Source organism: Globicephala melas, chromosome 1 (genome assembly GCF_963455315.2).
Source record: "Globicephala melas chromosome 1, mGloMel1.2, whole genome shotgun sequence".
NCBI classification, from domain to species: domain Eukaryota; kingdom Metazoa; phylum Chordata; class Mammalia; order Artiodactyla; family Delphinidae; genus Globicephala; species Globicephala melas.
Genome location: NC_083314.1, coordinates 152,645,548 through 152,663,778, shown reverse-complemented (window position 1 = coordinate 152,663,778; position 18,231 = coordinate 152,645,548). Strand labels below are relative to the sequence as shown.

Below are 18,231 nucleotides of genomic sequence, written 5' to 3'. Positions count from 1 at the left end.
GGCAGCCCAGCTCAGTGGGAAGAGACCCAGCTCAGCCTTGCCACTGGGCCTGTTGAACCTTAGGCAAGTCACTGAGCCTTTTTGTAACTCAGCAGTAGGGATGCTAGTGTCTGCTTCACCAGGTAGTTGTGAGGGTCTGATGAGGAAGTGTGGGGTGCCGTGACCAGGGAGGGCTGTCCTGCCTAACCTCTGCCCTTGGTTCCTGCTCCCCAGGAGTTCCGCCGCCTCCACCTCCCTGGGCATATTCTTCTTGAGGACGCCGACAGCGGCTTCTTCTTTGTGGCAGTGGGCCAAGAGCCAGGTGGGTCCCATGGGGAGCCCCCTTCGGCGGCCTGGGCTTGGCACAGCCAGGAGGACAGGGCGGAAGGCGTCGAAGGGGAGGTGAGTCTTTCCTGGGCTGACCTGGGAACGGAGCAGGTGGTGGTGGAAGTGTGGGGCCTGTACTCCATCCTGATCTCCTGCCTCTCAGGCCCTGATAGCCAGCCCCCAAGCCCCTGGCTCTCCAGAGGATTCTGAGGGCCCCCTGCTCATCAGTCTGCCCAGCCTGCCCCAGCGAGGTAAGAGAGGACTTGCACCTCCCTGGCCCTGCTTCCACGTTCAGAGGGCATCCTCGGCAGGATTGAGAGAGGCTCCAGGCATTTCCCTTCTCTTCCCAGGGAGCCAGCCTGGGCCCAGCCGGGGACTCAGACTCATGTCCAGTCAGGGCAGTGTGGACTCAGACCACCTAGGTAAGCTGGGGTGGGGCATGGAAGACTAAGCTGATGGGAAGTGGACTCAGGGCTGCACAGTGAAAGGTCTGGGCAGGGCCATCAGAAGGGACTAACCTGGAGGGGCCCACCGAGCTGATACACTTGGGGCTCAGATGAGCCTAAGGATGGGGTTGAACTTCAGCACGTTTGACACAGGTTACGATGGTGGCAGCAGTGGCTCAGACAGTGAGGGTCCCAGTGAGACCCCAGGTGAGAAGGCCCCCTTCACGCTGCGGACCCCGCCCGGCCCGGCGCCTCCACAGCCTTCACTTGCGGGCCTCCCTGGGCCCTGCCTGCCTGACTTCTGGCTCATCGTCCGGGTGCTGCAGGACCGTGTGGAAGTGTATGCACACGCGCGGTAAGGAGCAGCGGGGCCCTACACCCAACTCTGATGTTAGCTTCTCCCTGGTCCCACGTCACCCCGCTTCAGTGTCGTTAGAAGGCTAGACTTGGGGCTGAGAGTTTGGGTAGGGGTCTGACTTGTATTCTAAGGTTGGGGGCTCCTGACCACTTCCCACAGACTGTAGCAAAGCACATCACTCTGCTTTCCTAATGGAGTTGAAAAGCTGATGAGGATTTTGGTTCCTAGCCGAGCATTAAGAGCATCTGTAGTTCACAGCAGCTTCAGGAGCTGTAGATACATGAAAATAAGGGATGATAGGTAATATTTAACAAGTACTTGCTATGCGGCAGGCACCGTTCTAAGTTTTTTACATGGATCAACTCATTTAATCTGTAACAGCCCTATGAGGTATTACTATCCTCGTGGTCTGAATGAAGAAACTCCAGCACAGATAAGTTAAACACTTGCCCAAGGTCTCAGTTAGTAAGCGGCAGCGCCAGGAACCATACCTAGGTATCTGGTTCAGTACTGCTGTAGTCACAGTGTTGAGAGGAGTGGGGGTGTTGAGAGAAGGGAGGACCCACCATTCTGAGGAAGAAGATCTGAGGGTAGAGAAGGTGAGCTGCATGATGGAAGCCTCAGTATGGCAGCTGGTGAGGCAAGCATGGAACCCAGGCTTCCAGAATTGCTATCGAGAATTCCATCTTTCCCAGTTCCCATCTTGTTTACTTCCCCTTGTCCAGTCCTCCTTCCTTTTCATGGTTCCTCTTGGCACCAACTCCCATGACACCCTCCCCCCATTCCCTCCCCGTGCAATTCTGTCTGATCCATCCTTCCCAGGAGCCTGATTCGGGAGGATGGGGGGCCAGGCACTGAGTGTCGCCACCTGCAGCAGCTCCTGGTGAGGCGAGTTGGGGAGATCTGCAGGGAGGTCAACCAGGTAAGAGGCAGCAGGGGGCAGGGCTTTCCAGGCATGGGACACAGCCCAGATGAGGAAGGGGTTTCCGGGAAGTTGACCTTCAGAGGCTGTTGATCCATCTTGGATGTTTTCTTTGACCCTTAGTTACTGGGATGCTATTACTCCCCAGGCTCCCTACAAACTGGGGAGCTCTCCCTAACCCACCCCCAGGGTGGTTTACTCTCTAGTCCCCTCCCAGTGTCTGTGAGATGCTCCCTCTCATTGCACTGTGCTACCATTTGGGACACGATAGTGAACAAGACAGAGGGAAACCCTGACTCTCTGGAGCTTATGTCAAGTGGAGGAGATAGACATGGAACAACTAAAACACACTAACTACTTCCGCTACAATTGTGAAGGCTTCTACAGAGGAAAAGCAGAGACTGGTGTGAGAGCATGTAACAGGGATCTGACCACCTGCAGTGTCAGGGAAAGCTGGGAAGAAGAGATTTTTTTAAGATGGTGAGCAGATTCTGGCAAAGAGGAGGGACAGGTGTTCCTAACTGGGCTTCAGTGCTCAGAGCCCGGAGCCCAGTGGCTGTCAGACGTCATCTCTGAGCTCCCAGGGTTACAGGTGCTCTTTTTGACTTCTTACCCCCAGTGGTAATGGGCGTTCTCTCCAGCCTTTGATCACCCCTCACCACCCCCACCATTGTATGGGGGAATATTTCAGCTCCCTGAGACCTTGCTCCTCCTTCTCCCAGCGGCTGCTGCTTCAGGACCTTCATGACAGTCACGTGTGTAACTCTCTTCTGGTGGCTGAGAGTGAAGAAGATCTATGGCGCAGCGAGACGCCCTTCCACTCCCGTCAGCGGGTACCACTGCCCAGTGATGGTGGGTCCCACCCAGGAGCCTCCCTCCCCAGGGGATGCTGCTGCCCTTGGCTTTATCGAAGACTCTGTTGAGAAGCTGCGGGTAGAGTCACCATTAACTGGCCATCAGTGCCAGGTACTACAGGGAGGGCAAGGAGGAGAGGACAGAAAAGGATCACCAGGTTTGGCTGTTGCGAGTTCATCAGTGACTTTAGTGAAAATGCTTTCAACGGAGAGACGGGAGTAGAAACCAGAGGAAATGGAAACATGAAAGGATGTTCGGGAAGAGGAGCTGGGACTAATTTGTCTTTCAAGTAGCCTGGCAGTGAAGGAGGAGACAAAGTAGATCCGGCAGAAACTGAAGGAAGGTGGGAGGCAAGGCAGGAGTTTAAAATAAGGTAGAGACTTGAGCACCCTTATGTTCCACGGGAAAGAGCCAGCAGAGGGGGAGAAATACAGGAGAGAAGGTACACGGAAGAGGCCCCTGCTGTGACCTGTCTTCCTAAATGCACGCCTCTCTCTGGTCCTACCTTCTTTTCCAAAATGACCGTCTTTCCCCTGCAGGGTACTAGACAGGGCCGAAGAAGGGGGCAGGGGCATCGTGGACAAGTGGGCCAGCTCACAGGGGAGAAAAACAGAGGGGTGGAGCCTGAGGGCCGGTAGAAGGATTTGCCTTCTGATTGGCTGTCCCTCTAGGCAGGCAGGCAGGCACAGAACCCTTCGGGGTTTCTGAGATTTCTGGTCGTGGTTAGGAAACGTGATAATCTGAGATTTCTGGTCGTGGTTAGGAAACGTGATAATCTACTCAAGATGGTAATTGAAGTCTCTGCAATTCTGCTCCCTTCTCTTACTCCTCATGACCTCTCACCCCAGCTCACAGAGGAAAGCCGGATCATGCCATTCCTTTGCCATTGTCTCTCTGTTATAAAAGTCAGATCACTCCTTATCTTTAACATTCTCAGCAAGTCTGTGGACGAGCGTTCCTAACAGCTCCGGGAGAGTACATCTCTCAGCTCGTCCTGGGACGTATTCCATATCAAAGCAGAATCCCCATAATTGATGGACTTCCCAGGGTTTTGAAGCATCTTCTGCAAATTGAGTATGAGCTGTGACAGCCAAGCACTTTTACTTCACAATGGCTCCCAGCAGCCCAGGATGTTAGATCAGTCAGAATCCAGACCCAGCCCTTCCTCATTTTAGTCTCTCCATATGGTTTTGCTGAAACCCTTAGCAACCAGCATTCCATTCCAGACTCTGCAGCCTCCCAGGTATCCTGCATGCTGCTCACATCTGACAGCAGCTTCTCTGGGAAACCAAATTGCCACCTTGACCTACCGGAAGGTTCCTCATCGACCTGGAAACCTAAAAAGGGTGGATTGAGGCCATGGGCTATGGCCATGGGCTCTTGCGTAGAGCCACACTACCCTTTGGGTTCTCTGGGATAGCTGTCCTCCAAAGCACAGGACGTAGTTTCCCCCCACTTTGCTGCACGTGTGTGTAAGCAGTCATGCCCTTTTTGTTTTAATGGGGTTATTGTTGCAACTCCCAATGAGTACACAAGGGGGTGTATGTTGTGTACCCCGTATGTGTATATGTGTGTATATGTATATGTGGGTGTATACGTATATGTATATGTTGTGACAGGCTCAGAGTGTCTTGGCATTATCTGCAGGATTTTCTCATGCTTTGCCTTGCCTGACACCTTTTCTTAGCTCCTTCTCCACATCTCCCTGACATAGTTCTGAAAACCTTTGTGCTGTGACTTATCTTCCTAAAAGCATGGTCCTATCTTATTACCCAGAATCACCATCTATCCCCCCTGCAGAGTAATAGGCCCGAGGAGTAGGACAGGTAGGCCGGTTCACAGGTGAGAAGTCTCAGGGCAGAGGGCTGTGTCCCATTTCTGATCCATTGTCTCCCTTCCCCCAGATTACACTGCTGATGAGAGCTGTGGACCCCGAGGGTACCTAGCAGCCACCATGCAGTTTGTCCCTGGCCATTTCTCCTGTGATGTTGTGTGGGGAACCGTGATTCGAGTCCACTCACGCCTCAAAATGGGGCCCAGCATGGGGGTCTCTCGGGGTATGTGATTGACCTGAGAGGGCAGGTAGAGTTCAGGGGAGTCGAGGTTGTGAGGGGGGGGATCTGGAGAAGGGAGTTTCCTAAACCCATGTTCCTCTCACAGCCATCCAGGCCCTGCGCTCTGTGCTCAATGCCTTCTCCGTGGTGAACCGGAAGAATATGTTTGTTTATCAGGAGCGAGCAACGAAGGCTGTGTACTATCTGCGGTATGTGGGCCCTGAGAAGATGGGCTACAGCATGGGTTAAGGTTGGCGCAGGAGGAGGTATGTCCAAAGCCCTTGCCACTCTTTCCCAGGCTCCTGGAGACGTCCTGCAGTGAGCGGCCATGGGACGGCGATGCCCTGCCCCCGTCCCTAGCTCTGTCCCGAAGCCAGGAGCCCATCTACTCTGAGGAAGCCTCGGCATGTATCCCCCCACTCCCTGACGCCCCTGTGCTCCCTCATACTTTGCTCCCTGGAGCCGGGCCCTGACCAGAGTTTCCCTGCAGGGTCCTCGTTCCCCCCTGGACATGGCCTCCAGCCGAGGTTCAGATGCTGCTCGTCCTGTGGGCCAAGTGGACAGACATATCCAGCTGCTGGTGCATGGCGTAGGGCAGGCAGGTGAGGGCCATGAGGAGGGGTAGGGGAGTGACCAGATGAGGTTCCAAAGTCCTCTGGGACTTCTCTTCTTCTTATGCCAGCTCATGCTGTGCTCTGGGCTCCTCTCGAGCAGGAGCTGGGTGGGAAAGGACAGGCTCCTGGGGTGTTTAGGGGTAGGACCTGTCGCTGACTGAAATGCAGCTTAGGGAAGAGGAGCTGTAAAAGTTGACACCCAGGTGTCTGTCCTGGGTGACTGTGTGGATAGATGGTGGTACCACTGGCCGGGTACTGGGGCAGGTTTGGGATGAAGATGATGGGTTCGGTTTGGGATACGATGAGCCTGAGGCATCCAGTAGGCAACTGGCTCATTTAATTTATTTATGGCTCAAAAGTGTGCACTAGTCTTGGGCTAAGACTGCGACATATGAGGTAGTTGCTATTATTATCCCCATTGTATTGAGGGGGGCACCGAGGCTTCGAGAGGTTAGACTCACTTGTCCACGGTCACGTACGAGTAGCTTGGCAGAACCAGAACCTGGTGTTGGCTGCCTCTGGTGCATGGGAGTCTGTTTGAGTCTGGGGTTAAGGGCTGGGATGGGGGTAGCTGGATCCTCCGCCCATGTCCCCACCTTGCCACTGTGGCTGTGTCCAGGTCCCGAGATCACAGATGAGCTGGTGCGGGTTCTGCGTCGGCGCCTGGATGAGGCCACCCTGGACGTCATCACAGTCATGCTCGTTCGGAACTGCAAGCTGACGCCGGCTGATGTGGAGGTCAGCTCCCTCCCAGGCTCCCTGCATGGCTCCTCCCACGCAGCCAGCCGCAGGGACGGTCTCCGTGGGAACCTCTTCATCTCTGACTCCCCTTCCTTCCCTCCCTCTGCAGTTCATCCAGCCCCCAGGAAGTCTGCCCTCGGAGGTGCTGCATCTGGCGCTGCCGCCCTCCTGCAGGCCCTGGCTTCCTGCCCTGGCCTGGTACCTGCGGCAGAATCTGCTCATCTTCCTGCACTCGCCCAAGTACACAGACAGCAACAGCCGGAACCACTTCCAGGTGAGACTGCACGCACCTCTCCCCACCCGCTTGCACCAGGCCCTCCACCCACCACACACCCTTGCTGTGTAACTGTTTGCTACAGATGCCCCTGCCAATGTACCTTTGCCCATGGACCTGTGTACACCCAGGCCCCCTTTCCCTGGCCTTTATTACCTACCTGTGTCTTCCTGTGCTTCTACGTGTAGCTGTCCCCCACTTCCCCTTGTGGGTACCCGTTCCCTGATGGCATTTGTCCATTTGCCTGGTCTTAGTGCTCGGTGGCCGTTCTCTCCCCAGCATCCACTCCCACCACAGGGTGGCCTCCCCGACTTGGACATCTACTTGTACAACAAGCCTGGAGGACAAGGCACTGGGGGCAAAGGTACAGTGCAGGGCCTGGGCCCGTGGCACCACCAGGCATGGGAAAGCCTGTTCCTGTCTCGCAGCTGAGGGCCTTTCCCAGCCTTGCAGCTGAGGGGGGTTGGGTGGGGTGGGGCAGGGCCTGGAAGTCCCAGACCTGAGCTTTCCTGTGGATTTCTACCTAGGGGTCGCCTGCATCACTCTAGCTTTTGTGGATAAGGAGGGAGCCCCCATCTCACTGGCATCATGCCCCCCCTCTTCTCCGGGGCCCCCAGACCCACTGCACGAGGAGGAATTTGAGCAGCTGACTCAAGTCACTCGCTGCCCAGTCGTGCCGGATAACTCTTCAGGTAGGGAAGCTTGGTCAGAGGAGGGGGTGTTCATTTAATGCTGTAGAAACCAGGGACACACTCAAGTGGCCCCCATTCTCTCCTCCAGCTCCGAACGGGGCCCCACAGCTTCGACTGGATGTGTGGGAAAAGGGGAACATCAGTATCGTGCAGCTGGAGGAGAAGCTCCGAGCAGCAGCTCGCCAGGCCCTGGCTGATGCCATCATGGAGCTCCGGCTGCTGCCAGCTTCACTATGTACAGAGGACACGTCCCCAGGTATGCAGGGTCTGGAGAACCTCACAGGTCTAGGTGCAAACGTGAGAGTCTGGGGAGACTCGCAGAGGCCCCATCTGAAATACACGTTCACAGTTGTCCATCACTTCCCTGCATCAGCAAGGTGATACGCCTTGGTAGAAATGTATGCATGCTGGTCACTCACTCAGAGGGGGAATATATGGTCAGGAACTCCCTTCACACAAACACACACAGCCACGCACCTTCAGTTGCATATACTGCCATTCAGGAACAGGCAGAGTAAGTGGCACATCACTCTCTTACCAGTCTTGGGGCTAGATTGTCTGAAATGGGGATTGATGGTCAGTGACAGGAGTCTGTAATGTCTGGTGCCCACAGGAAGTCTCAAGAGCGGGTCATTGGAAACCAAGAGCCCTGCAGGCCGAGCTAGCATCTTTCCCCCTGGCCCCGGCCCTGGCCCTGGCCCTGGCCCTCGCCCTGGCGAGCCTGTGACACCCCCAAGCAAAGCTGGCCGACGTAGCTTCTGGGATATGCTGGTAATGGGAGAAAGGGAGGTGGTGAAGTTGACATCTGCCTTCTTGTCTGCCTCCTGTCTCCCCTACACGCCCCTACAGGCCCCGCCCCAGATCTCCTGTTGTGTAAAACTGCTCTGTGCCTTGTATAGGAGTGTGCAGAGCGTGGCAAGTTCTCACTGATACAGAGAGTGCCTCAGCTTGTTAAGTGCTTTCACTTCCACTTTTCCTGTCGGATCCTCAGAGCCTGCATGATTGCAGCAGGCCTTCCACCAGTGAGGTAGCTGAGGCTCCAGAAAGTTGAGTAGCCTGTCCAAGGCTGCTTGGCCAGCCTCCAGGGCCTAAACCCGGGCCTCCAAATTCTCCAGGCTCTTGTTACCGTCCATGATGCCTCCGTCCTCCGCCCCGTTCCCCTTCCCTTTAGCCCCTCCTCATTCACTGCATTGTTGCCAGAGTAAAACAGAATGTGGGGACTTGGGTTCCCCGAAAACAACTGATGACATTGTCCTGGATCGGCCAGAAGACACTCGGGGCCGGAGGCGTCACAAAACAGAGAGTGTTCGGACTCCCGGTGGGACTGAGCGGGCAGCAGGCCCAGAGTCTGGAGCCCAGAGACAAAGGTGTGTGTGTGTGGTCACAGGGGATGTTGGGTGCATGTAAACACAGCCGTCTTGTATGTGGGTGCAAGGCTGTTACTCCTGCTGTGTCTTCAGACGCAGGACCACACAGCTGGAGGAGGGTGAGGCAGGCACCCTGCAGCCTGTGTTTGCTCTTGTCGCTCAGCGCTGGATGGAGTTCATGGTTCAGATGGGTGAGACCCCAGCCCCCCTCCCACCCTTAAGCTCCTGCCCTGGTCCCCATGCCACAGCCCCACCGTGACTTCTGTGTCCTGGATCCAGGATGTGCCTCGGTGTCCAGGAGCTCCACTCACATGGTGTCCCGGTTCCTGCTCCCATCTGTCCTGTCTGAGTTCACCACTCTGGTCACCTCAATGGCTGGAGACACCAGTGTCCGCATCTTTGAGCAGCATTTGTGAGTTTGGGGTCTCATGGAAGCTGAGGTAGGAGAGGTGGGGGCCTGGCCCAGGAGGAGATAACCACGGAATGGGGCCATGGACGGTCTGCTTTCTGTCCATCCCTCCCACTAGGGCTTCTGAGTCAGAGATCTTCAGTCCTTGTTCCCTTGGACAGCTGGGCCCAACTCCCCGCCCGGCCGCTGAGCGGCATCTGCTGCTTCTGGGAAGGAACTTCTCGCAGTGGAGGAGACCCACCCAGCAGGGTGAGGCCACGGCCCGGAGGAGGGTGGGCTCAGAGTGACTGACCCTGGAGCTGCTGACCCTGTGGGACGCAGGGTGGGATCTAGGGGGATCGGCCCCCAGACCCTCATTTTGCCCCTCCCTGACCCCGTAGCTGCCAAAGCCGTACAGCGCTTCGAGCCGGGAGGCGACGGGAGCTTGGGGCGAAATGCTCCCCGGCAGAGGTTCTTGCTGCTGGAGGTCATGGACAAGAAGGTAGACGTGGGGCCAGGGGCTGGAGTCCCCAGGAGGGGCTCCATGATCCCACTGACGCTGAGCCCTGACTTCCAGCTGCAGCTGCTGACCTACAACTGGGCCCCAGACCTGGGGGCGGCCCTGGGCCGAGCACTGGTTCGCCTCGTGCAGTGGCAGAACGCACGCGCCCATCTCATCTTCTGCCTCCTCAGCCAGAAGCTTGGGCTCTTCCACCACTACGGCCAGTTGGACTTCCCAGTGCGCGACGAAAAGGTGCCCGCTGCTCAGGTTCCCTCCTCTCCTGAGTGGTCAGCTAAAGGAAGTAGCAGTTTGGGAACAGGAGAGGGGACAGGCTGAGGGCAGGGGCAGTGGGGAGGGAGAGTCTGAGAGAGGAGGCCACGGGGGCGGTGGGAGAGGAGGTCTGAGGGCAAAGGCCATGGACCCATTGTGAGGCTCCGTCTCTCTTAGGAGCCAAACCCATTCCTGCTGCCGACCATGGAAGCAGAGACCCTCATCCGAAGTGCAAGCCCCCCTCTGAGCCGCGAGCAGGGACGGCTGAGTGGGTCCTCTCGGGGTGGGGGCCCCCTTCCCCTGGACACATTCCCCTTCGATGAGGCCCTGAGGGATATCACGGCCGCCCGCCCCAGCTCCTCCCTCGGCCCTGTGCCCAGACCGCCCGATCCTGTCACCTACCATGGACAACAGTTCCTGGAGATCAAGATGGCAGAGCGCAGAGGTGAGGGCGCTGAGCCGGGAAGCGGGCAGGGCAATCTGTGGAGTCTGGCAGGGCCAGGGGTGGCCGCTACTGATGCCTCCAACCCCCAGAACTGGAGCGCCAGATGAAGATGGAGAACCTGTTTGTAACGTGGCAGCAGCGCTCCGCCCCAGCCAGCATGCCCATCAGTGTGAGTGGCCAACCCGCGTCCTCTGGGAGCGTCCCATGGCCCTGCCCTGGCCACCGCCCCGGTGCTCACTGCCCATTTCCCCAGGCCGGGGAGCTGGAGACCCTGAAACAGTCGTCCCGCCTGGTGCATTACTGTGCGACGGCCCTGCTCTTCGACCCCGCAGCCTGGCTGCATGGGCCCCCAGAGACCTCTGGGCCCCCGGAGGGGCAGGTGAGGCTCCAGACTCTGGATTTCTCCTGTGGGACCTCCCTTTACCCAGCGGGGACCTCCATTCCTCCACCCCTGCTAGGGGGGTTGACGGTGGGTAGAGCCTTTCCTAACCTCCACTCCCACAGCGGCGCCACCGCCCTGAGTCAGGGTCTGGGAGCCGAGAGGCCTCCGCCAGCTGCGACTCCTCGGATGGGCCTCCAGCGGGCGCCCGGGAGGAGCCTTGGCTGAAGGAGCTGAGCTTGGCTTTCCTGCAGCAGTACGTGCAGTATCTGCAGAGCATGGGCTTTGTGCTGGTGCCGCTGCGGCCCCCCTCGCCCGCCCGCAGGTGAGCGCGTCTCGTCTCCCCACCCTCCTCTCCTCCTCCACAGCAGGTGAGGCCCCACACACCCTTCCTCTTGGGTCCTATTTGGGTAATTTGGGCCTTGCGTACATCCATCTGATCAGGCCCGCACACACACGTGAGGATCTGGGACACCTACCTGCAGCCCTCATCACATTCCGTAAGCCTCACACATCTCGTGGAACTCATGGCCACGTTCATACACAAACTGGGTACATTTTCACAGAGCTGCTTGCCCACGTGTGTCTTCTGTGCTTTCACGCTGGTGTCCATCCACACACACCAGTCCTGTACAAGCTCTTGGACCTGGGTCTTAATGATTGTTGTCCTGATCACCTCCTGACCTCTCCAGAGATTTACCTAGTTCCTGGCCCAGGAAGTTCTTTTCTCACCATGGTTTTTTTTTTGTTTTTTGTTTTGTTTTTTTCTCACCAAGGACCCCTGCAATGGGCCTACTCGCATCACTGTCCTCTGGCCTGTTCTTGGTCATGTTCCCTCACTGGCCAGTAGTGAGAGGTCTGAGTCATGGGAGGTAGTAGACAGCTCCTCTGGCAACACCTTCCATCTCCCCAGAACGCAGTGAAAACTCTGCAACCACCTTTCCCATCCTGTGTCAAGTCTCAAATTCCCATTTCTATGGCCCGTGCCCTATGCCCCTCTCAACGTCTGAGCCTCCAGATTCTATGTTCCCAGCTCCCTCCCAGTGGCTGCATGGGAAAATGTCTGTTCGTGTTATGCTGTCGCTTTCATGTATCCAGATGTGTGAGTTTGTTTTCTCCCTCCTCTCTGCTTTCAGTTTGATACTTTTTCAGACTAGTAAATATAAATTGTACTTCCTTACTCAAGATGCCCTCTTGGCCCAGAAAGCCAATTCCAACTCCTAAGCATTTTTGTAACCAGCTCTCTATCTCCCAGGCCTCCCTCTCATTTCCAGGCCTTAGGAAGAGAGGACAGGCTGCACCTCTGGGACATTTCATTCAGCACCCCCTCTCATTTCTCAGTGACAGACCCCAGGAGGAGCTCTCTGCTCATTGCCCTCCACAGCCAGTTCGCAGCTGTAGGGATTTCTCTGGAGTTCACATCCTTCCCATTCAGTTATGTTCTTCCCAGAAATCAGAATTCCCTTTTAAAACCAAAGATACTAGGATTAAAAATATGTTTCTAGAGGAGAATTTAAAGTCAGGCCTGCCTTCCTCTCCAGTCTCTAACCATCACCAATCACTAGTTAGGTCTGGTCCCTATTTCCTTGAGGATTAAGTGGGACATTTCTTGCCAGAGGCTTTGAACCCCCAGCAGGGGTTCCAGTGGTTTATAGCTCCTGAGTATGAGTGCGTCCCACTGCCCCTTTCTACTTTGTCCTCATTCACAGTATTTCTCTTTTCCCTTTGCCTCTGAGTTGAGAAATGAAGAACAGCAGGCCTGTGGAACACTGAAAATGCCCTTCCCGGGTCAAAAGAGAACGCCTTTTCCCTCCCAGGGGAACGTCCCTAACCAGGGCATCAAGCATCTGCTTGCGCTTTCCCCATGAAATCTTAGACAGACATCACACTCTCCCCTCCCTTGCTGTCCACAGTAAGCAGATATCTCCATCTGCTCATAGGTGTCTCCCCCCAGTCACAGCAGCCTCTGCGGCTCTACCCTCACCCTCTCACTGGAAGAGAGGGGCCTGGTCTCCGCCTCCCCCTTAGAGCAGCAGCTGCTGTGGAGAGAGCCCCGCCCCACTATCGAGCCCTGGACTCCTGGCCTAGCCTTGCCACTTACCCACCGTGGGACCCCAGGCAGGTTCTTCCCTTCTCTGGGCCTGTCTCCTCTCCTGCAGAACGATTCCACGTGAAATGGGTTCTGGGTCTGATAGCCGTAACCCTTCACCCCACTGGCCTGCCTCACCCCCTTGTGCCTCTCTTCCTTTTCTGCAGCACCAGCCGGCTGCGGGCCATGGCTATCCTTGGAACAGAAGGTCGGGGCTCCTTCTCCTGCCCGAAAGCCAAGACTGAAGGGAGCCCCAAGGTAACACGTCGTCGTGTTCCTTCCCCAAGAGTGAAATCAGTGATGCCTCAGACACCAGCATCACCGAGCCTGAATTATTTGCCCAAGGCCTAAAGCGGGGGGCTCTGGGTGATGACTGAGGTCATTGATCCCAGCCTGACACCATTAAAGTCACTGACCCAGGGGACTTCTTCCCCAATGGTCCGAGGCTGGTGAGCCCCCTGCCCTTGCCCCTGAACCCGTCTTTTTCCTTTCTGCAGAGCACTGGCTCTCCCGTCACCACGTACCACCTGCAGCGGGCACTGCCCGGGGGCATCATCCTCATGGAGCTGGCCTTCCAGGTGAGCAGAAGGAGCTCTACATGGGGAGAGCCAGGCCCACCTGTCTCTCGCCCGCCTGACCTCATCTTCGTCCTCTCTCCAGGGCTGTTACTTCTGTGTCAAACAGTTTGCCCTGGAATGTTCCCGAATCCCCATGGGGCAAGCTGTCAACTCCCAGGTATGTGGTGGAGACGGAGGGCCGTGAGGTCTCAGACGTAGTCAGTGCAGCCCCAGTGACCATCTGGTGCTGCAGGCGTCTGGGCCATTCCAGTGCTCTGCCTGCCTCAGGCACCAGTCTTACTCTGTGGTAGTCCAGACCTGTATTCAGCCATGGCACTGGGGGCAGAAGGCAGTGCAGCACAGTGGCTGGTCCGGCCCTGTGGTCATTCTGGCACTGACCATACATGGGTAGACAGTGAGGACATTTGAGCAGAGCGGGTAATCTGACACATGGGTGGGTCAGTGCCATGGGCAGTCCTGGCCTCGTCTAGGGCTGGGGACAACCTGGCTCTGTCCATATAGTCACTAACACTTAGAATGTGGACTAGAGTCCCCACCCACACAGCACAGTCCCCCACACTCAGTTGTTATTTCTGTCCCTGTCTGACGGCCTGAAGGCAGGGCTTCTGCATCCCATGAGGTTCTGAGCACTCAAGAGGGCTCAGCAAGAATGAGTCGCGACTGAGTGTGGTCAGAGACCCGAAGCCCTCCAGCCTTGAGTGAGTTCGGCCCCTTCGTTGTTTGGCTTCTGCCTTCCTTGTGCCTCGAGTTGAGTTTCTGAGAGATCAGGGTCTGACTGGGTGCAGTCCGTCGCCCTCCAGTACAGATGGCACAAACTCTTCCCGTATCTGGACAGCTCAGATCCAGCCCACAGGTGGTTGCCTTTGACTTGGGTGTGGATGCCTGGTCTAGTCATCACAGGATAGTGAGATCCAGGAAAGCTTGGTGACTTTAGTGTAGGAACCTACCTGGGCCAGGGCACAGAAGGGAGATTGGACAGGCAGGTACTCTTTCACACTTCGCTGTAGTATTGGCGGGAAGGACCCACCCCGTTATTCTCTTGAGCTTCCTGAAGTCCTGGCTGCCCTGCCCCCGGATCTCCATCCAGTTTGGCTCTCTCTGCACCTACATATCTAATCTCTAACCTTACTTAGATTTCTAAGTTGCTTTATTATAGCTATTACTTATTTATTAACTGCTTAGTATACATGCTAAGGGAAGAGGAGAATTTTACGCCTACTGTACAGATAAGGAAACTGAGGCTCACGGAGGTTAAGTGATGTGCCCCAGGGCACACAGCTAGTTGCTGGCAGTAGTAGGGTTGCAAGCTGGGTCTCTGACTCTGAGGCTTATCCTTGGTTACTGCAGTTTATCACGCAGCTCTAAATTTATGAGGACCTTTCCTTTCTCTCCATGGTAGATGAGGAAACTGAAGCAGAGAGGTTGTGACTTACCCAAGGTCACGCAGCTACTCTGACTCCTAGGCAACTGCTGCTTCTACAGTCACTGATTTTCCTTTCCTGTTAATTTTTATGCCCTGTGCCCCCAAGGCCACGGTCAGGTAGATTCTGCCATTCTAGCATCACCTATCCAACTGTTAACACACTCTCAGTAATGCTGATGTTCACCAAGAGAAGCACCAGCTCTGTGTCTCTGCCCTCCTTTCTTCCTCCATCAGTGGTTCGTTCGTTCATTCATTCATTCACAGATGAATTAGAGGAGGCCAGCTCTGGACTAGCCTTGGCAGGATGTCCCAGATGAGGCTTTACAAATGAGTGGGAGTTAGCCAGCTTTGGGGACCAGGGGGAGCAGCATTCAGGCAAACAGAATGGCAGGTACAAGAGGGTAGAGAAAATATGTGGTATGCTTCGCAAGAGCAAGTAATTGGATGAGAAGATAAAGCCGGAGGGATGGGAAGCGACCAGGAAAACCTTTCTAATAGTGAGTAATTACACACCTGGCCTACCCTGACCACCCTGTTTAAAACCACACCTGCTTTATTTACTGCTTGATTTTCCATAACCATCCACTAACGTGCTATTTACTCATTTACTCTGCCTAATGTTTATTGTCTTATCTCCCCACTACTGGACTGTAAGCTCCTTGAGGGTAGGGGTTTGTATCCCCAGCAACTAGAACAGTACCAGGTAGGCACGTGGGAGGCACTGGACAAGTATTTGTTACGTGAGTGAATCTGTGCCAGACTTGAGTGGAGACTGGGATACCGAGTAAAAAAGGTTCATGTCTCAAAATGGTCAGTTCATGTAAACAGAGTTACAACACTGCATAATGTAATGAGGAGGGCTTCTCACAGAAGCGTTTCTGGCAGAGGGGCCCACGGCGACGGGGTGAATCTTGAGCTGCGGTTTCCCAGGCAAGAGGAGGGAGTGAGATGGGCGGGCAGCCTGCCACCGTTTCCTAACCAGGTCCCCCCCCGCTGCTCCCCAGCTGTCCATGCTGTTCACGGAGGAGTGTGACAAGGTGCGGGACCTGATGCATGTGCACTCGTTTAGCTACGACTTCCACCTGCGCCTCGTGCACCAGCACGTGCTGGGCGCCCACCTGGTGCTGCGGCATGGCTACCACCTCACCACCTTCCTGCGACACTTCCTGGCCCACCACCCTGATGGGCCCCACTTTGGCCGCAATCACATTTACCAAGGTCGGTGCCCAGGGGCAAGCCAGTGAACCCGAAAAAGAACAGGCCGCCAGGTGTCTCAAGCCAGGGCCAGGGGGACCACTTCCGGGGACCAGACCTTGTCTCTGCCTCTCCTGTCCTGTATGGTCCAGTCGCCTTATGTCACCTGGACCCTGTCCCCATGTCTCTGTCTTAAGTTCTTCCCAGTCTGTTTTCATAGCAAGTTTGGTTTAATTTTCATAGCAAGCAAAGTTTAGATCCTGTGTCGTGTGTACCCTGCCCCCTGTGTGTCCTGAGCCACTTCTGTCCCATCTCCATGTCCCTCAGGAGCTCCCCAGAAAGAATCGGCCTGCCTGCCCATCAGCGCCTCAGGGATTCCCATCCTCCGGCCCCACCAGATCACTGCGTCTGTCCCAGGCTCAGTGTCTCCTGTAACTCATCTCGCAGGGACCCTGGAGCTCCCCACTCCGCTCATTGCTGCCCACCAGCTGTACAACTACGTGGCCGACCATGCCAGCTCCTACCACATGAAGCCACTGCGGATGGCACGGCCAGGAGGCCCGGAACATAACGAGTATGCCCTGGTGTCGGCGTGGCACAGGTAAGGCGAGAGGGGATGCCTGGAGCCGGAGTCGGGGCCATCCTTGCAGTGGGGGACCCGCGTTTTCTTGGGCAGAAGGGGTGGGGTTGGCTTCATCAGAACCTCAGGCTTGACGTCTCCCCAACCCCCACCGCACAGCTCTGGCTCCTACCTGGACTCTGAGGGACTTCGTCACCAGGACGACTTCGACGTGTCTCTGCTTGTTTGTCACTGTGCCGCACCCTTTGAGGAGCAAGGAGAGGCCGAGCGGCACGTTCTGCGGTCAGCAGATCCCCTGCCTTGAACTTGCCTGTTGCCCAGCCGCTCCCTGCTGTTGCCCTGTGTCTCTCCTGCTGTGACCGTCACACTCCCGCCCCTCCCCACCCTAGGCTGCAGTTCTTCGTGGTGCTCACCAGCCAACGAGAGCTCTTCCCCAGACTCACTGCTGACCTGCGCCGGTTCCGGAAGCCGCCCAGACTGCCCCCTGAGCCAGAGGCTCCTGGGAGCTCAGCCGGTAGCCCTGGGGAGGCCTCAGGGGATGGTCTGGCCCCTGGACCGGCTCCCCTCTTCCCCCCACTGGCTGCAGAGGTGGGCGTGGCACGGGCACGGCTGGCTCAGCTGGTGAGGCTGGCTGGAGGGCACTGCCGTCGGGACACCCTTTGGAAGCGCCTCTTCTTGCTGGAACCACCAGGACCTGATCGGCTGCGACTAGGGGGGCGCCTGGCCCTGGCCGAGCTGGAGGAGCTCCTAGAAGCCGTCCATGCCAAATCCATCGGGGACATCGACCCCCAGCTGGTAAGCAGCTGTGGGTTCCAGAACGGGCTGGGATGGATGCTAGGAATTCCACTGGCAGCCAGGGTACAGGTTGCAGAGGTCTCAGAGGTGGTTCTGGAACAGCAGATCCATGCCTGTGGACCTTCCCCTAGGACTGCTTCCTGTCTATGACGGTCTCCTGGTACCAGAGCCTGATCAAGGTTCTCCTAAGCCGCTTTCCCCAGAGCTGTCGCCATTTCCAGAGCCCAGACTTGGGAACTCAGTACCTGGTAAGTCTCTTTGACCTTCCTCTGAAAGGGGAGACACAGCAGAAATCCTCATCAGAGAGATGACAGGGTCCCCCTCAAAGAACCCGTCTGACTAAACAGGGAGGCTGAGATGGAGTGACCACACCGGTAGATGGATGTAAAACCCTTCAAGCACCAAGCCACAGCATGTGATTCACTGAGAATAACCTAGAGCTGTGCCCTCAGGGCTCACAAAAAGCACAAACTTTGGCTAGCGATCCTGGGGGCCAAGCTCTGGAACCTTGTGAGTGGTTGCTCTTGGAGGTTCCCGTCCCAGAAAGGACCTCCTGGGCTTTCAGGCCTTTTTACCAAAGTGTGGTCCTCACACCAGCAGCGTCAGCACCACCTGGGAGCTGACCGAAGTGCAGACTCTCAGACCCCACCCCAGACCTGCTGGCTCAGAACCTGCCTTTCAGCCAGATCCGCAGGTGATTGGTACGCACAGTAGAGGTTGACAGGTTGCTGGGAAGGACAGGTAGAGAGAGCTATGGCAGTGGGCACAAGCCTGGGGATTGAGAGCCTAAAGGATGGCCCCAACGAGAGCAGCGATCAGGAGAGGAGACATTCAAGAGAAGATTTCAAAACAAAAGGTGCTTGGTCTGTGGTAAGGGGTCCTGCGACATAGTGCTTGTGGGGAAGACTAGTTTCAAGGTGTGACAGAGCATCACCCAGAGAAGCCGAGGTTAGTTAGGG

At 56.3% G+C, this 18,231-nt stretch overlaps 1 protein-coding gene across 3 annotated transcripts in view; it reads left to right on the top strand.

The window, feature by feature from the left end:
* Window positions 1–18,231, top strand: part of SZT2 (SZT2 subunit of KICSTOR complex) — a 51,177-nt gene that overhangs the window by 31,235 nt on the left and 1,711 nt on the right. For 2 of the 3 annotated variants that reach the window (XM_030866599.2, XM_060306604.1), the window contains 34 exons: window positions 214–381; window positions 470–557; window positions 636–728; window positions 906–1,107; window positions 1,933–2,032; window positions 2,755–2,884; window positions 4,792–4,944; window positions 5,048–5,150; window positions 5,240–5,345; window positions 5,432–5,543; window positions 6,175–6,293; window positions 6,406–6,570; window positions 6,850–6,934; window positions 7,098–7,262; window positions 7,351–7,518; window positions 7,876–8,033; window positions 8,463–8,629; window positions 8,723–8,820; window positions 8,909–9,041; window positions 9,157–9,287; window positions 9,419–9,519; window positions 9,595–9,771; window positions 9,967–10,234; window positions 10,324–10,403; window positions 10,488–10,613; window positions 10,739–10,938; window positions 12,870–12,960; window positions 13,200–13,280; window positions 13,363–13,437; window positions 15,708–15,921; window positions 16,345–16,498; window positions 16,637–16,759; window positions 16,867–17,272; window positions 17,404–17,520. In XM_030866599.2, coding sequence (XP_030722459.2) covers window positions 214–381; window positions 470–557; window positions 636–728; window positions 906–1,107; window positions 1,933–2,032; window positions 2,755–2,884; window positions 4,792–4,944; window positions 5,048–5,150; window positions 5,240–5,345; window positions 5,432–5,543; window positions 6,175–6,293; window positions 6,406–6,570; window positions 6,850–6,934; window positions 7,098–7,262; window positions 7,351–7,518; window positions 7,876–8,033; window positions 8,463–8,629; window positions 8,723–8,820; window positions 8,909–9,041; window positions 9,157–9,287; window positions 9,419–9,519; window positions 9,595–9,771; window positions 9,967–10,234; window positions 10,324–10,403; window positions 10,488–10,613; window positions 10,739–10,938; window positions 12,870–12,960; window positions 13,200–13,280; window positions 13,363–13,437; window positions 15,708–15,921; window positions 16,345–16,498; window positions 16,637–16,759; window positions 16,867–17,272; window positions 17,404–17,520 — 4,857 coding nt within the window. The remainder of the gene's footprint in view (window positions 1–213; window positions 382–469; window positions 558–635; window positions 729–905; window positions 1,108–1,932; window positions 2,033–2,754; window positions 2,885–4,791; window positions 4,945–5,047; window positions 5,151–5,239; window positions 5,346–5,431; window positions 5,544–6,174; window positions 6,294–6,405; window positions 6,571–6,849; window positions 6,935–7,097; window positions 7,263–7,350; window positions 7,519–7,875; window positions 8,034–8,462; window positions 8,630–8,722; window positions 8,821–8,908; window positions 9,042–9,156; window positions 9,288–9,418; window positions 9,520–9,594; window positions 9,772–9,966; window positions 10,235–10,323; window positions 10,404–10,487; window positions 10,614–10,738; window positions 10,939–12,869; window positions 12,961–13,199; window positions 13,281–13,362; window positions 13,438–15,707; window positions 15,922–16,344; window positions 16,499–16,636; window positions 16,760–16,866; window positions 17,273–17,403; window positions 17,521–18,231) is intronic. The other variant, XM_030866619.2, reaches the window with a different exon arrangement.